The sequence below is a fragment of the Salmo salar genome, chromosome ssa22 (assembly GCF_905237065.1).
Source record: "Salmo salar chromosome ssa22, Ssal_v3.1, whole genome shotgun sequence".
NCBI lineage: Eukaryota > Metazoa > Chordata > Actinopteri > Salmoniformes > Salmonidae > Salmo > Salmo salar.
This window is the reverse complement of record NC_059463.1, coordinates 49,565,334-49,589,885: the sequence shown is the minus strand read 5'-3', so window position 1 is coordinate 49,589,885 and position 24,552 is coordinate 49,565,334. Positions and strand designations below refer to the sequence as shown.

The following is a 24,552-nucleotide window of genomic DNA, read 5'->3' as shown; positions in this document are numbered from 1 at the left end:
AGAACAGTGGAAGCTTGATCCACGCTAATGCAATAAGAAAAACAAATGATCAGATAAAAGAAACAAAGCTCGGGTTTCCAAGAGTCCTTTGGAGAGAGACTGTGACATGCTCTGATACTGACGTGGGTGACGGGTGGGGGGGGAAGAAAGAGGAGGAGGGAGAAAGAGAAGCATGGAGTGAGGGGGAGGGGGAAAAGAAAGAGGAGGAGGGAGAAAGAGGAGGATGGAGTGAGGTGGGGGGAGGGGGAGAAAGAGGAGGAGGGAGAAAGAGAAGGATGGAGTGAGGAGGGGGAGGGGGAAAAGAAAGAGGAGGAGGGAGAAAGAGGAGGATGGAGTGAGGTGGGGGGGGGGGAGAAAGAGGAGGAGGGAGAAAGAGAAGGATGGAGTGAGGAGGGGGAGGGGGAAAAGAAAGAGGAGGAGGGAGAAAGAGGAGGATGGAGTGAGGTGGGGGGAGGGGGAGAAAGAGGAGGAGGGAGAAAGAGAAGGATGGAGTGAGGGGGAGGGGGAAAAGAAAGAGGAGGAGGGAGAAAGAGGAGGATGGAGTGAGGTGGGGGGAGGGGGGAGAAAGAGGAGGAGGGAGAAAGAGAAGGATGGAGTGAGGAGGGGGGAGGGGAAAAGAAAGAGGAGTAGGGAGAAAGAGAAGGATGGAGTGAGGAGGGGGGGAGGGGGAAAAGAAAGAGGAGTAGGGAGAAAGAGAAGGATGGAGTGAGGAGGGGGATGATTTCAATATTTCAGATGAGGACCATAATCAAACTCATTGCCTGACAGGAGACATTTAGTAGTACAAAAATACATTTGACACACATTACTTCTGTAGTATCCCCCTTGCTTGTCAGTCAGCATTTTTACGGTAAGGTCTACACTTGTTGTATTTGGCGCATTTGACAAATAAAGTTTGATTTGATTCGTCACTTCATATAGAGATCAGCCATGTCTCTTCAGAGGAGGAATCTTTTTAACGTCATTCATTGGTTGCCCTGTCTCTTCTGCTAGGCTTAACAGGGCCACTGCTGCTGTACAGTTAGTTGATGAACGCGTCCCAAATGGCACTATATTCTCTATGGGCCCTGGTCTACAGTAGCGCACTATGTAGTGAATAGGGTGCCAAATGGCACTATATTCTCTACGGGCCCTGGTCTACAGTAGCGCACTATGTAGTGAATAGGGTGCCAAATGGTACGCAAGAGACGAGTTCCGTGCACCGCACATCACGGATAAACAAATCCAGTGACATCAGCGCATTGTTCCAGCTCTTCTATATGGATTTCTATCACAGTTACACTTGTTTTCACATTGAAGATCAATGCTGGTGGAGTGTGAAGACGATGATTCTATTGTTTCTTATTCTGACTGACGGAAGGCTGATTGTGTTGCTGTGTTTTTATCTGAGATATAAACAATAAGACAAGACAGTTGTTGAATGGATCTTCAGTCATTTAAAGATAATTGAGGGAAATGACAATAAAGACACTGACATGATGGTCGTGTGGACACGGACATGTGTATTAAACTGGTGATTGTTTGTACACTGTCACCAGTAAAGGACTGTTTTCTACTGGTTGGGATGGTGTGTGTGTTTGTATGTGCATGCGGACATACGTTTGTGTGTCACAACAATAGCTAGCATTTCCCCCGTGGTATAACTGTGTTCTTAAGTGTCTCCCTATTCTCTCAGTCTCCCCGGCCTGGAGTCAATAGTCAATGTGGCTGTGTATTGGCGCTGGGCACAGCTGGGGATATCTGCTGAGAACGGGTGGCAAACACACGGGGCTTCAACCTCTGGTGCCACTGTTTTACAAGGGGCTGGGGGAGGGGACAGCTCTCCACTGTGAATGAGATACACGACTCAATAGCGCCGTCACGACTCAAAAGCTCCTTCACGACTCAATAGCTCCATCATGACTTAATAGCCCCTTCATGATTCAATAGCACATTCATGACTCAATAGCACATTCATGACTCAATAGCACATTCATGACTCAATAGCCCCTTCACGACTCAATATCCCATTCACGACTCAATATCCCATTCACGACTCAATATCTCCTTCACGACTCAATAGCTCCTTCACGATTCAATAGTCCCTTCATGACTCAATAGCACATTCATGACTCAATAGCCCCTTCACGACTCAATATCCCATTCACGACTCAATATCCCATTCACGACTCAATAGCTCCTTCACGACTCAATAGCTCCTTCACAACTCAATAGCTCCTTCACGACTCAATATTCTTTTCACGACTCATTAGCTCTTTCACAACTCAATATCCCCTTAAAGAAATCAATAGCTCCTTCATGACTCAATATTCTCTTCACGACTCATTAGCTCTTTCACGACTCAATAGCTCCTTCACGACTCAATAGCTCCATCATGACTTAATAGCCCCTTCATGATTCAATTGTCCCTTCATGACTCAATAGCTCATTCACGACTCAATAGCTCCTTCATGACTCAATAGCTCCTTCACGATTCAATAGTCCCTTCATGACTCAATAGCACATTCATGACTCAATAGCCCCTTCACGACTCAATAGCTCCATCACGACTCAATATCCCATTCACGACTCAATAGCTTCTTCACGACTCAATAGCTCCTTCACAACTCAATAGCTCCTTCACGACTCAATATTCTTTTCACGACTCATTAGCTCTTTCACAACTCAATATCCCCTTAAAGAAATCAATAGCTCCTTCATGACTCAATATTCTCTTCACGACTCATTAGCTCTTTCACGACTCAATAGCTCCTTCACGACTCAATAGCCCCTTCACGACTATATAGTTCATTCACGACTCAATAGCTCCTTCACGATCAATAGCCCCTTCACAACTCAATCGCTCCTTCATGACTCAATAGCCCCTTCACGACTCAATAGTCCCTTCACGACTCAATAGCTCCTTCATGCTCAATAGCCCCTTCACAACTCAATCGCTCCTTCACGACTCAATCGCTCCTTCACGACTCAATAGCCCCTTCACGACTCAATAGTCCCTTCACGACTCAATAGATACTTCACGACTCAATAGATACTTCACGACTCAAAAGCTCCTCCACGACTCAATATCCTCTTTACGACTCATTAGCTTATTCACGACTCAATACCTCCTTCACGACTCAATATCCCATTCACGACTCAATAGCCCCTTCATGACTCAATAACTCCTTCACGACTCAGTAGCTCCGTCACGACTCAATAGCCCCTTCACGACTCAATAGCTCCGTCACGACTCAATAGCTCCTTCACGACTCAATAGCCCCTTCACGACTCAATAACTCCTTCACGACACAATAGCCCCTTCACGACGCAATAGCCCCTTCACGAATCAATATCTCCATCATGACTCAGTAGCTCCGTCACGACTCAATAGCCCCTTCACGACTCAATCGCTCCTTCACGACTCAATAGCCCCTTCACGACTCAATAGTCCCTTCACGACTCAATAGATACTTCACGACTCAATAGATACTTCACGACTCAAAAGCTCCTCCACGACTCAATATCCTCTTTACGACTCATTAGCTTATTCACGACTCAATACCTCCTTCCCGACTCAATATCCCATTCACGACTCAATAGCCCCTTCATGACTCAATAACTCCTTCACGACTCAGTAGCTCCGTCACGACTCAATAGCCCCTTCACGACTCAATAGCTCCTTCACGACTCAATAGCTCCTTCACGACTCAATAGCCCCTTCACGACTCAATAACTCCTTCACGACACAATAGCCCCTTCACGACACAATAGCCCCTTCACGAATCAATATCTCCATCACGACTCAGTAGCTCCGTCACGACTCAATAGCCCCTTCACGACTCAATAGCTCCTTCACGACTCAATAGCTCCTTCACGACTCAATAGCCCCTTCACGACTCAATAACTCCTTCACGACACAATAGCCCCTTCACGACGCAATAGCCCCTTCACGAATCAATATCTCCATCACGACTCAGTAGCTCCATCACGACTCAATAGCCCCTTCACAACTCAATAGCTCCTTCACGACTCAATAGCCCCTTCACAACTCAATAGCTCTTTCACGACTCAATAGCCCCTTCATGACTCAATAGTTCCTTCACGACACAATAGCCCCTTCACGACTCAATAGCCCCTTCACGACTCAATAGCCCCTTCACGACTCAATAGCCCCTTCACGACGCAAGTCACTTCACAACTCAATAGCTCTTCACGACTCAATAGGTCCGTCACAACTCAAAAGCCCCTTCACGACTCAATAGCCCCTTCAAGACTCAATAGCCCCTTCAAGACTCAATAGCCCTTTCACGACTCAATAGCCACTTCACGACTCAATAGCCCCTTCACGACTCAATAGTTTCTTCACGACTCAATATCCCCTTCACAACTGAATAGCTCCTTCACGACTCAATAGCTCCTTCACGACGCAATATCCCCTTCACGACTCAATAGCCCCTTCATGACTCAATAGTCCCTTCACGACTCAATAGCTCCTTCACGACTCAATAGCCCCTTCATGACTTAATCGCTCCTTCACGACTCAATAGCCCCTTCACGACTCAATAGGTCCTTCACGAATCAATATCTCCTTCATGACTCAGTAGCTCCGTCATTACTCAATAGCCCTTCTCTACTCAATAGCTCTTTCATGACTCAATAGCCCCTTCATGACTTAATAGCTACTTCACAGCGCAATACCCCTTCACGACTCAATAGCCCCTTCACGACTCAATAGCTCCTTCAAGACTCAATAGCCCCTTCACGCCTCAATAGCCCCTTCACAACTCAATAGTCCCTTCACGACTCAATAGCTTCTTCACGACTCAATAGGTCCTTCACAAATCAAAATCTCCTTCACGACTCAATAACCTCTTCACGACTCATTAACTCTTTCACGACTCAATAGCTCCTTCATGACTCAATAGCCCCTTCACGACTAAAATTCTCCTTCACGACTCAATAGCTCCTTCACGACTCAATATCTCCTTCCTGACTCAATATCCCCTTCACGACTCAATAGTCCCTTCATGACTCAACAGCTCCTTCATGACTCAATAGCTACTTCACGACTCAATATCTCATTCACGACTCAATAGCCGTTCACGAGTCCCTTCACGACTCAATAGCCCCTTCACGACTCAATAGCCCCTTCAAGACTCAATTCCCCCTTCACGACTCAATAGCCACTTTACGACTCAATAGCCCCTTCACGCCTCAATAGCCCCTTCACAACTCAATAGTCCCTTCACGACTCAATAGCTTCTTCACGACTCAATAGGTCCTTCACAAATCAAAAGCTCCTTCACGACTCAATATCCTCTTCACGACTCATTAACTCTTTCACGACTCAATAGCTCCTTCATGACTCAATAGCCCCTTCATGACTAAAATGGTCCTTCACGACTCAATAGCTCCTTCACGACTCAATATCTCCTTCCTGACTCAATATCCCCTTCACGACTCAATACGCCCTTCATGACTCAACAGCTCCTTCATGACTCAATAGCTACTTCACGACTCAATATCTCGTTCACGACTCAATAGCCGTTCACGAGTCCCTTCACGACTCAATAGCCCCTTCACGACTCAATAGCCCCTTCAAGACTCAATTGCCCCTTCACGACTCAATAGCCACTTCACGACTCAATAGCCCCTTCATGACTCAATAGCCCCTTCACGACTCAATAGCCCCTTCACGACTCAATAGTTCCTTCATGACTCAATACGCCCTTCACAACTGAATAGCTCCTTCACAACTCAATAGCTCCTTCACAACTCAATAGCCCCTTCACGACTCAATAGCCCCTTCACAACTCAAAAGCTCCATCACGGCTCAATAGCCCATTCATGACTCAATAGCCCCTTCACGACTCAATAGCCCCTTCACGACTCAATAGCTCCTTCACCACTCAATAGCTCCTTCACCACTCAATATCCCCTTCACGACACAATAGCCCCTTCAGGACTCAATATCCGCTTCACGACTCAATAGCTCGTTCACGACTCAATAGCCCCTTCATGACTCAATAGCCCCTTCATGACTTAATAGCCCCTTCACACCTCAATAGCTCCTTCACGACTCAATAGCCCCTTCATGACTCAATAGCCTCTTAATGCCTCAATTCCACGAAGATGTCACAATCACAACTGAACAACACAACAGACACACACAGTGCATACATATACTGAGTGGACAAAGCATTAGACTGACCAGGTGAATCTAGGTGAAAACTATGATCTCTTATTGACATCACCTGTTAAATCCACTTCAATCAGTGTAGATGAAGTGGAGGAGACAGGTTAAATAAGGATTTTGAAGCCTTGAGACAATTGAGACATGGATTGTGTATGTGGGCAGAACTAAATATTGAAGTGCCTTTGAACGAGGTATGGTGGTATGTGCCAGGCGCACCGGTTTGAGTGTGTCAAGAACTGCAACGCTGCTGGGTTTTTCATGCTCATGTTTCCTGTGTGTCAAGAATGGTCCACCACCCAAAGGACATCCAGACAATTTTACACAACTGTGGGAAGCATTAGAGTCAACATGGGCCAGCATCCCTGTGGAACACTTTCGGCATCTTGTAGAGTCCATGCCCTGACAAATTGAGGCTGTTCTGAGGGCAAAAGGGGGTGCAACTCAATATTAGTAAGGTGTTCCTAATGTTTTATACACAGTGAACAATTCATAAAACTACACCAGAACATAAATTTTACCAATAGTTTGTTAAAACAGAGAGAAACGCATTTCTCGATTTCTGATTGGGTTGAGGTAGGCTTTTCATACAATAACAGTAAACCTCAAGAGATAACATAGTTTCTCTAGGTTTTTTATGTACCCAGTAGGTCCTGCAGGTCCTCTGGCACTGGCCTTTTAACTATCCCAGTAGCCTAAGACCAAGAGACATGGAGAGGCAGTCTTTAATGATTATGCCCCCAGCCTCTGGAATAGCCTGCCAGAGAACCTGAGGGGGGCCAAAACTGTGGACATATTTAAAAAAGATCTTAAAATCTTTTGTTTTTTATCTTATGTTTGTTGTGTAGTAAATATTTCAGCTTTTATTTTCATAGTTTTTTTCCCCTGTAAAGCCCAATGTGTTGCATTCCATGTCTGAAATGTTCTGTATAAATAAAGATTGATTTGATTTGGATGTATTTACCAGCTTTGAGCTAAAAGCTGTTAAGTTAATGTGATGCTATTCGTGTTAAAGTCTCAGTGAAGTGAAACTAGTAGTTAGTAAGCTAGGCTATCACCTCGTAAGATAGGTTTCCATTCAATTGGTGACAGATTTTCATGCGAATATTCTAAAATCAGTATAAAAACAATCATGTGCATTTTCCCACCTGAGATGTTTCAATCAAATTGACTTGTTGCTGATAACAGTCTGTGCATGACACCATGGTGCACATCAAAATAACTTTTGCAGTAAAATTCCCATGTACCTAATAAAAAAATGTAAATGCATTTCCATCGCATTTTTGCCAAAACATATCATCGCATGACTCCAAGATGACTTCGATATGATGGTTATTACATAAATCATTTTGCGTAAAGGGGTTTCACTGCCATTTCACGCATAATTCATTTTACTGACATAAAAAGATCCTACCTTGTCTAGTGCATTTAGTTTTGTTGACATCTGGAAAGTTTACCGGCCCTGTCATGACATTTTTTATCCTACATGTACTTTACTCACATAAAATGTTTGGATGGGAAACCTGGTTAGTGGGAGGAAAATATAATCTGCAATACTGAATGGCTGGTTGTTATCAACAACTGGGTCTGTGTTCCAAATGGCACCGTAGTCCCTATTCCCAATGAGTCCTGGTCAAACGTAGTGCACAACATAGGGTTCCATTTGGGACTCAGCCCTGGTTTTGTGAAAGGCCTACAAAAACACATTAAGACTGCCATTAGAATCATTTGATGACCTACGGCAACATGGAAAAGAGACATCTTGGCACGGAATAGGGCCCTTGCACAAATATACAACTGTGTATTTATTTGCAGTGTTAGTAAACTATTCCAAACAGAAGGCTTTTAATGGGTGAAAAAGGGAGCCCTTTTCCAAATCATTCAAAAGAAACGCCAGGGAGAAAGAGAGAGAGAAAAAGATAGAGAGAAAGGGGGAGGGAGGGAGGGAGAGACAGAGCGAGAGAAAGAGAGTGAGTGAGCGAGGGTGGGGGGGATGGAGGGAGGGAGAGAGAGAAAGAGAGAGAGAGGGAGAGACAGAGGGAGAGAAAGAGAGTGAGTGAGCGAGGGTGGGGGGGATGGAGGGAGGGAGAGAGAGAAAGAGAGAGAGAGGGAGAGACAGAGGGAGAGAAAGAGAGTGAGTGAGCGAGGGTGGGAGGGAGGGAGGGAGAGAGAGAGAAAGAGAGAGAGAGAGGGAGAGACAGAGGGAGAGACAGAGGGAGAGAAAGAGAGTGAGTGAGCGAGGGTGGGAGGGAAGGAGGGAGAGAAAGAGAGAGAGAGGGAGAGAGGGAGAGCTTTCTGCTGCAGCAACAAATATGCCTGCACAGTGCACATCTTATAGGCTTTGTCTGCTGCCCCTGCTTCGTCAGCGAACGGCTATAGAAATATTTTGGCAGCCTGCTCTTTGTTTTCATTTTCACAAAAGATATTGGGAGAGAGAGTGAGAGGTGGATGGGTGGTAGTGGTGGAGGAGCGTTGGGGGGGACAGAGCAGGAGGGGAGAGCAGGAGGAGAGGAGAGAGAGCATAGAGAGAGAGGGAGAGAGAGAGAGAAAGAAAGAAAGAGGAGACAGAGAGAGATGTGGAGGAGGTAAGAGATGAGATGAGGATAGAGGAGGGCAGGGTTTTCAGTCTGCCACTCTCAGTCCCAGACCCAATCTAAACAGCGGAAGGAAGCAGTAAATCAAACTAATGCACCCGCCTGGTAATTCAGAGCAGCAGCACCAGGGCGGAGTTTACAAAAACCGCTGCGGCGTCGGCTTTAATCAGAGCCAACGATCCAATAACACCGTCTCCCCCAATCAGAGTGTTTCCTGTCAGTCACACAAGACTGACTTTGACCAATCAGGCGCACCACACTGACTTGGCTGAGATTGGGTTGAATCCAGCTAGCGAATTACCCATCTGATTTAGAAAGGGGAGAAATTATTTTGAAAATGAACTTAAGCTCCTATTATTCTGGTCTGTGTCCCAAATGGCACCCTATTCCTTACATAGTGCACTACTTTTGACCAGAGACCTATGGGCCCTGGTCAAAAGTAGTGCACTATAAAGGGAATACGGTGCCAGTTGGGACACACATCTGTTCTGTAAGCTAGAGGAATGGGATGATAGATACTGTACATGGAATGAACAAATGCGTGTGCTCATTTGCGGTCAATTTTAGAATTTTGTAATGCTTGCCTGAAGAGGGTGCTCAAGGAACTACTCATTGAATAACATTCAGCCCTAAGTCACGACATAAGAGAAGGAATAAGCATGGTGGTTTGACGATGAGTAGCTTGCACACAGCCAGCAACAGCATATTAAGTAAATATTCAAAAGTACACTTGTCCTTGTCACATTCTCACTTAGGAAACGTTAGCAAGCAATCTGTGCTAGGTGCGAACACTGGACTGGCGCCATCTGATTCAGAGGGGTTGGGTTAAATGTGGAAGACACATTTGGGTTGAATGCATTCAGTTGTGCAACTGACTAGGTATCCCCTTTCCCTCTCCCTCATCCTTGATTAAAAAATAACAGCATTAATGTCTGGCCTATTACGTTACCGGGTTTATTTAGTTGATTTTCAGAAATCTGCAAAAAGTAAGAGAGTTGGTGCAGATCTGTCATTCAGACCGTGTGCTTTCATTCAGGATCATATAAGATTGTTGTTAGCTAGCTAAATTAGAATGTGTGTGACTAAAACCAGTGCAGCAAGTATTTTCGTGTATGAACAATTTCAGTCATCAGCGCATGCCATTTGCGGTTGAAATATACGGAATAGCCAATACATTTTGTTTTAAATAATAGTGTAATTTACATAATGTTTTCAGTAAGGAAAGATTGTCATAATAAGGGACAGACTCTTTCACTGCATTTCGCCCAGTGGGCGGGGCTATACGTCACAGTGAAAAGAGTGTGTCCAGCAATGGAATAACAAGCTCTCATTGCTAGATTGCCATAAAGCGTTTGTTTACATGACCGTTGACTGTTGTAAAGCACTGTAGTAAATCTACTCAATACTAATGCTGCCGCTCACATCTAGCGGTGACATTACGAACGGCAAGTTACTGCATTTCACTGCCTAGGTTGTGAACAGTTTCAGATTTACTTTGAGGCAGTTGAATAATTCAGCCCTTCTTGTTTATTAGTGTGCTTGTGGAGCTTGAGCACAGACAAGTCTGCATTCTCATCCACCGCCACAGATAGACACATCTTTAAGTTGTACCTAAGAAGGTACATTTACAGTTATATTTAGAGAGGATATTTAGCTTTTTGGTGGTTATCATGTAAACCATAAAATAAAATGTTCTTAAATAATGTACATTTTAATATTTAGTTAAGACATAATTGAGAGTATCTGTTAATCCTCTGTAACATACTTTGTTTTAAGAAAGCTTTGTTTTTCATTCCACCTATAAAAACAATATATTGGCAGATATATCTGTAATCGGTTACTTTTCACCCCCTAAAATCGGTATTGGATCCCAAAACCTCTATTGTCTCCAATACCTAAGAGGATGGTGTTTAATTACGGTGAATTTCTCGTGAATACCAGATCTTTTCATTTTTTTCATGAAAAACATGGTTCTGAAACCTATGACTTCTTTTGCAATATAGAAATCACAACCACATTGTTGGCATTCAAACACTTTGTTAATTACAACACCACACCAGGGATTGGCGTGAAATCTGTGCCAAAGCTGAACGACTCAAAACATGGAATGCACAACAAAAATAGAAGAAACATGGCATTTCAAGTTAAACTATTTTCAACTTGTACAAATGGAAAACAAGCAGCCCCAACTTGAAATTAGCCATTGCCAGAGGCTGTCTTTTGTAAGCAGAATCCAATAGGGGTACGGGTGGGGAGGGGTGCAATGCCATTTACTACAGCGAGTCAAAAAACAACAACATGTAAATGTGTTTCACTTTATCATTAGACCATTCAAACGACGATCCATAATGCATTATTCTAGGGTTGGGCGGTATCCCGATTTTCATACCGGGATACCGTTTCTATACAATACTGGAGTATACAGTATTACCGTAAGTGCACACAAGGGGTGCTATTAAAAAATAAAATAAAAACATTCTAAATTCCCAGCTATACAGTATAAACGGTTTATCAGCCTAGCCTAATACAGTATAAACGGTTTATCAGCCTAGCCTAATACAGTATAAACGGTTTATCACCCTAGCCTAATACAGTATAAACAGTTTATTACCCTAGCCTAATATAGTATAAATGGTTTATCACCCTAGCCTAATACAGTATAAACGGTTTATCACCCTAACCTAATACAGTATAAACAGTTTATCACCCTAGCCTAATACAGTATAAACGGTGTATCACCCTAGCCTAATACAGTATCAACGGTTTATCACCATAGCTGGGGAACGCAGTAGTACTGTAGTGTAGGAGCTGGGGAACACAGTAGTACTGTAGTATAGGAGCTGGGGAACGCAGTAGTACTGTAGTATAGGAGCTGGGGAACGCAGTAGTACTGTAGTATAGGAGCTGGGGAATGCAGTAGTACTGTAGTGTAGGAGATGGGGAACCCAGTAGTACTGTAGTGTAGGAGCTGGGGAACGCAGTAGTACTGTAGTATAGGAGCTGGGGAACGCAGTAGTACTGTAGTATAGGAGCTGGGGAACGCAGTAGTACTGTAGTATAGGAGCTGGGGAACACAGTAGTACTGTAGTGTAGGAGATGGGGAACGCAGTAGTAGTACCGTAGTGTAGGAGCTGGGGAATGCAGTAGTACTGTAGTATAGGAGCTGGCGATGCAGTAGTACTGTAGTATAGGAGCTGGAGAACGCAGTAGTACTGTAGTGTAGGAGATGGGGAACACAGTAGTACTGTGGTGTTGGAACTGGGGAACGCAGTAGTACTGTAGTGTAGGAGCTGGGGAACGCAGTAGTACTGTAGTGTAGGAGCTGGGGAATGCAGTAGTACTGTAGTGTAGGAGCTGGGGAACGCAGTAGTACTGTTTGTGTAGGAGCTGGGGAACGCAGTAGTACTGTAGTATAGGAGCTGGGGAACGCAGTAGTACTGTAGTGTAGGAGCTGGGGAACGCAGTAGTACTGTAGTATAGGAGCTGGCGATGCAGTAGTACTGTAGTGTAGGAGATGGGAAACGCAGTAGTACTGTAGTGTAGGAGCTGGGGAACGCAGTAGTACTGTAGTATAGGAGCTAGGGAACGCAGTAGTACTGTAGTGTAGGAGCTGGGGAACGCAGTAGTACTGTAGTATAGGAGCTGGCGATGCAGTAGTACTGTAGTGTAGGAGCTGGGGAACGCAGTAGTACTGTAGTGTAGGAGCTGGGGAACGCAGTAGTACTGTAGTATAGGAGCTGGGGAACGCAGTAGTAGTACCGTAGTGTAGGAGCTGACTGACTCGCTATGCATGTAGAACCAGCAGACCATTGGCAGCCGCGGTGCTACAACGGGGCCAATCAATAAAACCTCGTTACACTAATTGCGAGATTATAATCTCTGCTAGCTACTTTGGCTGCATATCCAAACAGTCACTCCATTAAGATAATTATTCCAGCTACTCTCTCTCTCTCTCTCTCTCTCTCGTGTCTCTCTCCATCTCTCTCTCTCCATCTCTCTCTCTCCATCTCTCTCTCTCTATCGCTCTCTCTCTCTCCGTCTCTCTCCCTCTGTCTCTCTCTCTCTCCCGTCTCTCTCGCTCTCTCCGTCTCTCTCTCTCGCTCTTTCCGTCTCTCTCTCTCTCTCTCTCTCCGTCTCTCTCTCCATCTCTCTCTCCGTCTCTCTCTCTCTCTCTGTCTCTCTCTGTCTCTCCGTCTCGCTCTCCTGTCTCTCTCTCCCGTCTCTCTCTCTCCCCGTCTCTCTCTCCCGTCTCTCTATCTCTCTCTTGCCCCCCCTCTCTCAGACTGATTTTCCCAAACGTCTACTATGCTAAATTAATTCATATAACACATAAAAATGGAGTATAGTTAAGGTCATATGGAGAAAGTACAGTGCTTTTTAAAAGGCCCACTCCTTAATAAAAAAAAAAAATTATGATGGGGTTAGACAGTCGTAATAAGCTCATGAGGCATTTATAAAATACGTTTTCAAGAATCAGTGACTATATAATATGTACAGTATCAAGAATCAGTGGCTATATAATATATACACTATGAAGAATCATTGGCTATATAATATATACAGTGTCAAGAATCAGTGACTATATAATATGTACAGTGTCAAGAATCAGTGGCTGTATAATATATACAGTACAGTATCAAACATGTAAATGATAAAACAAAACCAGCTGTAAATATCAGAGTGGGCTTTTAATACAGAATTGCGACGGCATCTCTGCCTGAAATGGCTTATTTTCATCATATCTAGTTCTATTCAGTTCAGTGCAAGAGTCTTCAACTCAATGTCCACTGAGAAAGAGAGAAAGAGCACTCTCTGGGCCCTCCAGGAGCGAGCTACAATAGAAGTCAAGCTCGCAGGCATTTAGTCCAGTCTAGAGGTATCAGGGGAGGGTTGTCATGTCAGAGATACATCCCAAATGGCACCCTATTCCTTGTATAGCGCACTACTTTTGACCAGTGCATCTGTATAGGAAATAAGGTGCTATTTGGGACTCAGCCCATGTTGCCGGCTTGGGGCTGTATCGATCCGATGCCGGGAGACACCGGAGCAAAGGGAGACTCTGCGTTCGTCACTCGTTATGTACACTGTTGCCAAGACGATTGCGAGTGATCCCGGGCAGACAAATGGCTTGTTGAGGCCTGGCCAGAAGCCTGACCTTGTCTTTTAATCAGCCCTGTTCCGACTGTCAACAAAGAGAGGGAGAGAGAAGAGAAGAGAAGAGAGAGAGAGAGAAAGAAAGAAAGAAAGAAAGAAAGAAAGAAAGAAAGAAAGAAAGAAAGAAAGAAAGAAAGAAAGAAAGAAAGAAAGAAAGAAAGAAAGAAAGAAAGCGCAAGGTGAGGAGAAAGAGGAGAAAGGGGAGGGAAAGAGATAACTAGGGAGAGATAGATGAGACAGAGATAGAGAAAGAGAGCAAGAGAGAGAGAGAGAGAGAGAGAGAGAGAGCTAACTGGGGAGATGTAGTTGACGAGATAGGGGAAGGAGTGAACAAGAGAAAGGAGGAATGGAAGAGAGGAAAATATAACTAGGGAGGGATAGATAGAAACAGAGAGAAGGGAGAGAGCTAACTGGGTAAAAATAGATATGTAAAAGGAGAGAGAGGGGAGAGAGAGAGAGAGAGAGAGAGAGAGAGAGAGAGAGAGAGAGAAAGAGTGAGAGCGAGAGAAAAAATTAAGAAAGAGAAATAAAGAAAGAGAAATAAAGAGAAAGAGAGAGAGAAAAATAGAGAGAGAGATATACTGGGATAGAGCTACAGAGAAAGAGAGTGAAAGAGTGAAAGAGAGAGCGAAAGAAAGAGAGAGCTAACAGGTAGAGATGGATACAGAGTAAGAGTGAGAGAGAGAGAGAGAGAGAGAGAGAGAGAGAGAGAGAGAGAGAGAGAGAGAGAGAAAGAGAGCAAAGATTCTGTCAGACCTGGGCCTGACAGTAAATCTTAGTAAGACAAAAATAATGGTGTTCCAAAAAAGGTCCAGTTGCCAGGACCACAAATACAAAATCTGTCTAGACACCGTTGCCCTAGAGCATACAAAAAACTATACATACCTCGGCCTAAACATCAGCGCCACAGGTAACTTCCACAAAGCTGTGAACAAGCTGAGAGACAAGGCAAGAAGGGCCTTCTATGCCATAAAAAGGAACATAAAATTCGACATACCAATTAGGATCTGGCTAAACATACTTGAATCCGTTATAGAACCCATTGCTCTTTATGGTTGTGAGGTCTGGGGCTCGCTCACAAGCCAAGAATTCAGAAAATGGGATAAACACTAAATTGAGACTCTGCATGCAGAATTCTGCAAAAATATCTTGTGTTCAACGTAAAACACAAAATAATGCATGCAGAGCAGAATTAGGCCGATACCCGCTAATTATCAAAATCCAGAAAAGATAACACAAAGAAAAAACATGCATTTTCAAAAAAAAATTGTTCCATCATCTTTGAAATGCAAGAGAAAGGCCATTATATTGCTTAGGAGTCTAGGCACAATTTTGAGTCAAGGCGCATTACTGTTCAAAATGTTGTATTAAGTCTGCCCAAATGTGCCGAATTGGTCAACGCATACATTTTCAAGTACAAAACTATAGAGAACATGGTAATAAAAAATGTAAGTTTAAACACTCCCAGGAATGTCATAAATGATAGATAGCTAGCTTCGCTACAGAAAAGACACTAACCTTTACACAAATTTAGATGGGGGGTTGGGGGGGGGCAGACACAACAGGGATTCAAACTGTAGAACCCAGTTCCTACATCTGAATATAAAAATAGATTTTATCAAATAAAACTATGCTACATTTTATCTCTGGGACCCTCAGGATGACAAATCAGAGCAAGATTACTGAATGTAAGTACATTGTTTACCTTCAGAGGTGAATGTATCAAACCAGTTGCCATGATAAAAGTTTTTTGTTGTTGTGCACTCTCCTCAAACAATAGCACGGTATTTTTTTCACTGTAGTAGCTACTGTAAATTGGACAGTGCAGTTAGAATTTAAGCTTTCTGACCATATAAGACATGTCCATGTCCTGGAAAATGTTCTGGTTACTTATAACGTCATGCTAATCGGGGGACACACCGATACCGTAGAGGTTAAATTCTACAACCACCTAAAAGGAAGCGATTCCCAAACATTCCTTAACAAAGCCATCACCTACAGAGAGACGAACTTGAAGAAGAGTCCACCAAGGAAAGCTTTGACTATGTACAGACTCAGTGAGCATAGCCTTGCTATTGACAAAGGCCGACCTGGCCGACCTGGCTCTCAAGAGAAGACAGGCTATGTGCAAACTGCCCACAAAATGAGGTGGAAACTGAGCTGCACTTCCTAACTTCCGGCCAAATGTATGACCATATTAGAAACACACATTTCCCTCAGATTACACAGACCCACAAAGAATTTGAAAACAAACCCATTTTTTGATAAACTCCCATATCTGTTGGGTGAAATACCACAGTGGGCCATCACAGCAGCAAGATTTGTGACCTGTTGCCACAAGAAAAGTGAAACCAGTGAAGAACAAACATCATTGTAAATACAACCCATATTTATGTTTATTTATTTTCCCTTTTGTACTTAAATTTTTTGCACATAATATGACATTTGTAATGTCTTTATTATTTTGGAACTTCTGTGAGTATAATGTTTACTGTTCATTTTTATTGTTTATTTCACTTTTGTTTATTATCTAGTTCACTTGCTTTGGCAATGTTAACATATGTTGCCCATACCAATAAAGCCCTTAAATTGAAATTGAAATTGAGAGTACTAACTGGGAGAGAGAGTGATGCTCTCAGCTAACTAGGGTCTGGTGGATGAGCATGGGAACAGTGGACATGCAGAAGAGCTGACCCCATTCCTTTATGACTCATCAGAGCGATGGAAGTGAAACCACAACTGCAGGTAGTGTAGTGGAGATTACTGTGCCTGATTAGCCATAGATATGGTACTGACATTACAGTGAGCTGCTGATCTAGACACTTTCAGACAGTTTGGAGGCGTCAGGTTCTTTTCCCTCCCAGAATCACTGACTCAAATGCTTTTCAATGCGGGGGGGGGGTATAAAAGGTTAAACGGGAACATCAAAACGGATAAGGAACAGATTGAGGATAGAGAAGTTAAAGCCAAAAAGGAGAGGATTGTGATTTTTAATAATAATAGGTAGGTTCTATATGATGAACTTCTATAGTATGAGAGTGTGCGCCCCCTAAAGGCTCCCCCTGAGTTTAGCTGTCTGTCACGTTCGTCGTATGGAGTGGACCAAAACGCAGCGGGAATGTAAGTGCTCATCTTCTTTATTTATAAAGAAACGTGATACAAAACACTTAAACAACACAACGACGAAAAAACTGTCTCGTAAGGACAAAATGACTATACAGAGAAACAACTACCCACAAATCCCATGACAAAAACACCTCTATTAAATAGGACATTCAATTAGAGGCAACGAGGAACAGCTGCCTCCAATTGAAGGTCAACCCAAAAACTATGCATAGAAATAGAACAAATAGAACGATCATAGAAATACACTAACATAGAACATAAACCAAAACACCCCGAAACACCCTAAACAAACACACCCTGCCACGCCCTGACCAAACTATAATAACAAACAACCCCTTTTACTGGTCAGGACATGACACTGTCAGACAGAAGGGGTGGGGAACCTGGTCATGTGGAAAATAGAGGAAGACAGTTTTTCAAATGAGTAGACCTTAACGTTGAGCAAATATAGTAGTACAACACAGAGGAAAGCTAAGTTCTCTCTCAGCCCTCTCACTCTCCCTCCTCTCCTCCATTCTCTGTCTCTCATACTCCCTATCTGTCTCTGTGTGTCACTAGACTGAAATATCCCTTACTGAAACATCTCACTTGACTGAAATAGCCCTTACTGAAACATATCATTAGACTGAAATATCCCTTACTGAAACACCTCACTAGACTGAAATATCCCTTACTGAAAAACCTCACTAGACTGAAATATCCCTTACTGAAACAGCTCACTCAACTGAAATGTCCCTTACTGAAACAGCTCACTCAACTGAAATATCCCTTACTGAAACAGCTCATTAGACTGAAATATCCATTACTGATACACCTCACTAGACTGAAATATCCCTTACTGAAATACCTCACTAGACTGAAATATCCCTTACTGAAACACCTCACTAGACTGAAATATCACTTCCTGAAACACCTCACTAGACTGAAACATCCCTTGCTGATACACCTCACTAGACTGAAATATCCCTTACTGATACACCTTACTTGACTGAAATATCGCTTACTGAAACACCTCACTAGACTGAGATATCCATTACTGATACACCTCACTAGACTGAAATATCCCTTACTGAAATACCTCACTAGACTGAAATATCCCTTACTGAAACACCTCACTAGACTGAAATATCCCTTACTGAAACACCTCACTAGACTGAAACATCCCTTGCTAATACACCTCACTAGACTGAAATATCCCTTACTGATACACCTTACTTGACTGAAATATTGCTTACTGAAACACCTCACTAGACTGAAATATCAATTACTGATACACCTCACTTGACTGAAATATCCCTTACTGAAACAGCTAACTCAGCTGAAATATCCCTTACTGATACACCTCACTTGACTGAAATATCCCCAACTAAAATATCTAATCTCCTCATCTTTATAAGTTAGAACAACAGTGCAGAGTGATATGATAGAGATATTTTGGGCCGGCTCAAAGGATTTAAATTGACAAGGACAAGTGCTTCCCCCTGCTTTGTATGGCAGCGAGGCATTACAATGAAATTCAACAAATCCCCCAGCTCAAACCCAACCTTATGGCAACCCATGTGTTTTACTCCAGCTGTGGAACAATGCACTGCACTGTACTACAATACACCCGTTCGTGCATTCAGTCCTATTTTCTCATGAATCTCATTGGAACTCATTTTGTTGAGCCTCCTTTCTCAAATCCAGTACTCAGGGTCAACAGCACTACTGGTTAGGTTTTCATTCTTCCCCTCTAATCAGAGGCCAATTCTGGCCAATTCAGAGTTGAGATGCAACTCAGCATACGCAACTCAGACGTAATCCTTATTTTATGTGGGAGACAACGTGAAAATGTAAGTTAAGCGTGATGATCTCAAGTCTGAATACCACCCAATGTGAGTGGACTCTCTGGCCAATCATAAATGAATTAACTACCAGCTATGGAACAAAAAAACAGCAGTACTCTGGACCTTGGTGCTAGGATTCCAATACCCCTGAATGTAGGACATCAGCTTTGTTTACAGTCCACCGTGAGACCTTATCAAATTATAGGAATGTCTGGGCCTGTTCTAGTCAAGGAAGCAGGTGTTCCATCAACAAAAAACTAAATGTTGGACTCACCTGATTTGGGGAGAGAAACTCCTGGTTATTTTCATTCATGTACATGTTGTCACCATCAAACTGGGAGGAGAAACAGAGAAACAACGGGGGACAAATCAGTCAGCAAATAGAAAAAACAGTCAGCACATAAAAAAAACTGTCAGCACTAGGAATGCACTAGCATTCAGTGAACTTTCAAATAATTCCCAGGTTTTCCCGAAATCCTGGTTAGAGGATTCCCAGAATCAGGAGGGAATAGGCAGGACATCCGGAATCCTCCAACTAGGATTTCTGGAAAAAAACGGAATTTATCGAAATTTTGCAACCCCTGGTCAGCACATAGAAAAAAACAGTCAGTGCATAGAAACAGCCTGAAAGAGTTCAATTACTCCGTAGTAGTTGCCTTTAAACCACACTGGCTTAGTGGCTCTCATGGACGTCAGTAATTACAGTTCATTAGAGCCCCATATAATTAGACCAGTCAGACTAGTGAAACTCACACTGCTCCGCTTGCCCACAGCAGCCCCAGTGTGTGTGTGTGTGTGTGTGTGTGTGTGTGTGTGTGTGTGTGTGTGTGTGTGTGTGTGTGTGTGTGTGTGTGTGTGTGTGTGTGTGTGTCTGACTCGGCTGTGACTTGGTCTGCAATGTGTGTCACGCGAGGTGTCAACGGGGAGGGATACGCCGGAGCGCTCATCACACCAGCGCAAGCACAACAAAACACAGAGCGCCAGCCAGAGGTCCCTACGGAGGCCAAGAGGTCACAACGGCCCATTAGCACTTTCACACTCCACCAGAGAAAAAAAAGGCCTGCCAGAGAGAAGCCGTGAGACAAGCAGGGCAACCCTCCATCGGACCGGGGCCGGGGTGGGCGAATGGGAGCGTGCCCCTGAGCAAAGGGGGATGGTGGGTGGTGGGTGTGGTTGGTTGGTTGGGTTGGGGAGGGCGAGAGAGGTTGGCTGGGGGGTTGGCTGGGGGGTTGGCTAGGGGGTTGGCTGGGGCTGATGGTGTCTGTTCTTGCTGTTGCAGTGATTAACACTCGGGTCACAGCCAGAGACTGTGGCTTGGCATGCCTCACACCTCCCAGAGGCCTCTCTGTTCTGTCTGCCACTAGTTGGCACTCTGCGTTTATGAGAATGCAAAACATACGAGGAAAAGTCAGCCAACAGGGCCTGCAGAGCCGCAACGGCTGTACAGTAAGGTCCTCACATTGACATGAGTTGGATCAAAAAAATTATTCTCACTGATATACAGTAGGCTTTACTGATATAGCCTAAACCGGTATACTGACAGTAGGCTTTACTGATATAGCCTAAACCGGTATACTGAGAGTATTCTTTACTGATATAGCCTAAACCGGAATACTGACAGTAGGCTTTACTGATATAGCCTAAACCAGTATACTGACAGTATTCTTTACTGATATAGCCTAAACCGGTATACTGACAGTAGGCTTTACTGATATAGCCTAAACCGGTATACTGACAGTATTCTTTACTGATATAGCCTAAACCGGTATACTGACAGTATTCTTTACTGATATAGCCTAAACCAGTATACTGACAGTATTCTTTACTGATATAGCCTAAACCAGTATACTGACAGTATTCTTTACTGATATAGCCTAAACCGCTATACTGACAGTAGGCTTTACTGATATAGCCTAAACTGGTATACTGACAGTAGGCTTTACTGATATAGCCTAAACCAGTATACTGACAGTAGGCTTTACTGATATAGCCTAAACCGGTATACTGACAGTAGGCTTTACTGATATAGCCTAAACTGGTATACTGACAGTAGGCTTTACTGATATAGCCTAAACCGGTATACTGACAGTAGGCTTTACTGATATAGCCTAAACCGGTATACTGACAGTAGGCTTTACTGATATAGCCTAAACCAGTATACTGACAGTAGGCTTTACTGATATAGCCTAAACCGGTATACTGACAGTATTCTTTACTGATATAGCCTAAACCAGTATACTGACAGTAGGCTTTACTGATATAGCCTAAACCGGTATACTGACAGTAGGCTTTACTGATATAGCCTAAACCGGTATACTGACAGTATTCTTTACTGATATAGCCTAAACCAGTATACTGACAGTAGGCTTTACTGATATAGCCTAAACCGGTATACTGACAGTATTCTTTACTGATATAGCCTAAACCAGTATACTGACAGTAGGCTTTACTGATATAGCCTAAACCAGTATACTGACAGTATTCTTTACTGATATAGCCTAAACCGGTATACTGACAGTAGGCTTTACTGATATAGCCTAAACCGGTATACTGACAGTAGGCTTTACTGATATAGCCTAAACCAGTATACTGACAGTAGGCTTTACTGATATAGCCTAAACCAGTATACTGACAGTATTCTTTACTGATATAGCCTAAACCAGTATACTGACAGTAGGCTTTACTGATATAGCCTAAACCAGTATACTGACAGTATTCTTTACTGATATAGCCTAAACCGGTATACTGACAGTATTCTTTACTGATATAGCCTAAACCGGTATACTGACAGTAGGCTTTACTGATATAGCCTAAACCGGTATACTGACAGTATTCTTTACTGATATAGCCTAAACCAGAATACTGACAGTATTCTTTACTGATATAGCCTAAACCGGTATACTGACAGTATTCTTTACTGATATAGCCTAAACCGGTATACTGACAGTAGGCTTTACTGATATAGCCTAAACCAGTATACTGACAGTATTCTTTACTGATATAGCCTAAACCGGTATACTGACAGTAGGCTTTACTGATATAGCCTAAACCGGTATACTGACAGTATTCTTTACTGATATAGCCTAAACCAGTATACTGACAGTATTCTTTACTGATATAGCCTAAACCGGTATACTGACAGTAGGCTTTACTGATATAGCCTAAACCGGTATACTGACAGTATTCTTTACTGATATAGCCTAAACCAGTATACTGACAGTATTCTTTACTGATATAGCCTAAACCAGTATACTGACAGTAGGCTTTACTGATATAGCCTAAACCAGTATACTGACAGTATTCTTTACTGATATAGCCTAAACCGGTATACTGACAGTAGGCTTTACTGATATAGCCTAAACCGGTATACTGACAGTATTCTTTACTGATATAGCCTAAACCGGTATACTGACAGTAGGCTTTACTGATATAGCCTAAACCGGTATACTGACAGTAGGCTTTACTGATATAGCCTAAACCGGTATACTGACAGTATTCTTTACTGATATAGCCTAAACCAGTATACTGACAGTATTCTTTACTGATATAGCCTAAACCAGTATACTGACAGTAGGCTTTACTGATATAGCCTAAACCGGTATACTGACAGTATTCTTTACTGATATAGCCTAAACCGGTATACTGACAGTATTCTTTACTGATATAGCCTAAACCGGTATACTGACAGTAGGCTTTACTGATATAGCCTAAACCGGTATACTGACAGTAGGCTTTACTGATATAGCCTAAACCGGTATACTGACAGTATTCTTTACTGATATAGCCTAAACCGGTATACTGACAGTAGGCTTTACTGATATAGCCTAAACCGGTATACTGACAGTATTCTTTACTGATATAGCCTAAACCGGTATACTGACAGTATTCTTTACTGATATAGCCTAAACCGGTATACTGACAGTATTCTTTACTGATATAGCCTAAACCGGTATACTGACAGTAGGCTTTACTGATATAGCCTAAACCGGTATACTGACAGTAGGCTTTACTGATATAGCCTAAACCAGTATACTGACAGTATTCTTTACTGATATAGCCTAAACCAGTATACTGACAGTAGGCTTTACTGATATAGCCTAAACCGGTATACTGACAGTAGGCTTTACTGATATAGCCTAAACCGGTATACTGACAGTAGGCTTTACTGATATAGCCTAAACCGGTATACTGACAGTAGGCTTTACTGATATAGCCTAAACCAGTATACTGACAGTATTCTTTACTGATATAGCCTAAACCGGTATACTGACAGTAGGCTTTACTGATATAGCCTAAACCGGTATACTGACAGTATTCTTTACTGATATAGCCTAAACCGGTATACTGACAGTAGGCTTTACTGATATAGCCTAAACCAGTATACTGACAGTATTCTTTACTGATATAGCCTAAACCGGTATACTGACAGTAGGCTTTACTGATATAGCCTAAACCGGTATACTGACAGTAGGCTTTACTGATATAGCCTAAACCGGTATACTGACAGTAGGCTTTACTGATATAGCCTAAACCAGTATACTGACAGTAGTCTTTACTGATATAGCCTAAACCGGTATACTGACAGTAGGCTTTACTGATATAGCCTAAACCGGTATACTGACAGTATTCTTTACTGATATAGCCTAAACCGGTATACTGACAGTAGGCTTTACTGATATAGCCTAAACCGGTATACTGACAGTAGGCTTTACTGATATAGCCTAAACCGGTATACTGACAGTATTCTTTACTGATATAGCCTAAACTGGTATACTGACAGTAGGCATGGGAAATATATGCAATGGGCTTTACAGTCCACATATTCCAGTGTCGTTCCATTTGTCATGTTACATACCTTAAGTACCGCCACTGTCAAACCCACCAATGTTACTGTATGAGACTAGATGACAGCAATAATTATATTATTTGTCACATTACTTCTTATCACTCTCATATTCATCTGTTAGATAGACTTGGTGCTTTCAGCATCATGATTTCTCCTTGATGGAACCATTTCGTTTGTGGGCCACAGTCATTGTATGATGGTTGCATACAACAAGGAAAATGAAATCCATTTCTTCCCTTCCATCGGGAAGGAAGAAGAACAGGCCATGAGCACTTCTGAGTTCTCAATCAGGAAATGAATGGAGCAGAATGGTGGCAGTGAGAGGATATTGGTGTTTTCACACATGACACGGATCTTCTCAGAGCAACTGGAGATACTAAATGTATCATACTGTGTATATACAGTTGAAGTCGGAAGTTTACATACACCTTAGCCAAATACATTTAAACTCAGTTTTTCACAATTCCTGTAATGGTCGTCGTATGGAGTAGACCAAGGCGCAGCGGGTTGAGTGCTCATATTTACTTTTATTGAGATACTTAATAACAAAACAAACGAACGACAAACAGTCTTGCATGCTAAACACACAGCTATGCAAAAACAACAGGTGAAAACAGGGCTACCTAAGTATGACTCCCAATCAGCAACAACGATGTACAGCTGTTCCTGATTGAGAGCCATACCAGGCCAACAAAGAAATACACAACATAGAAAAACCATAGAAATACAAAACATAGAACAATACCCCAAAGCCCCGGAACACATAAAACAAACACCCCTTTTACATAAATACATATCCCAACAAACACCGAACCACATAAAACAAACACC

The 24,552-nt window shown here is 42.9% G+C and overlaps 1 protein-coding gene across 6 annotated transcripts in view; it reads right to left on the bottom strand.

The window, feature by feature from the left end:
- The window catches only part of LOC106583657 (TOX high mobility group box family member 2), a 232,898-nt gene that overhangs the window by 87,328 nt on the left and 121,018 nt on the right, over positions 1-24,552 (bottom strand). For all 6 annotated transcript variants that reach the window (XM_045705771.1, XM_045705769.1, XM_045705770.1 and 3 more), the window contains one exon: positions 19,150-19,209. In XM_045705771.1, the coding sequence (XP_045561727.1) occupies positions 19,150-19,209 (60 nt within the window). The remainder of the gene's footprint in view (positions 1-19,149; positions 19,210-24,552) is intronic.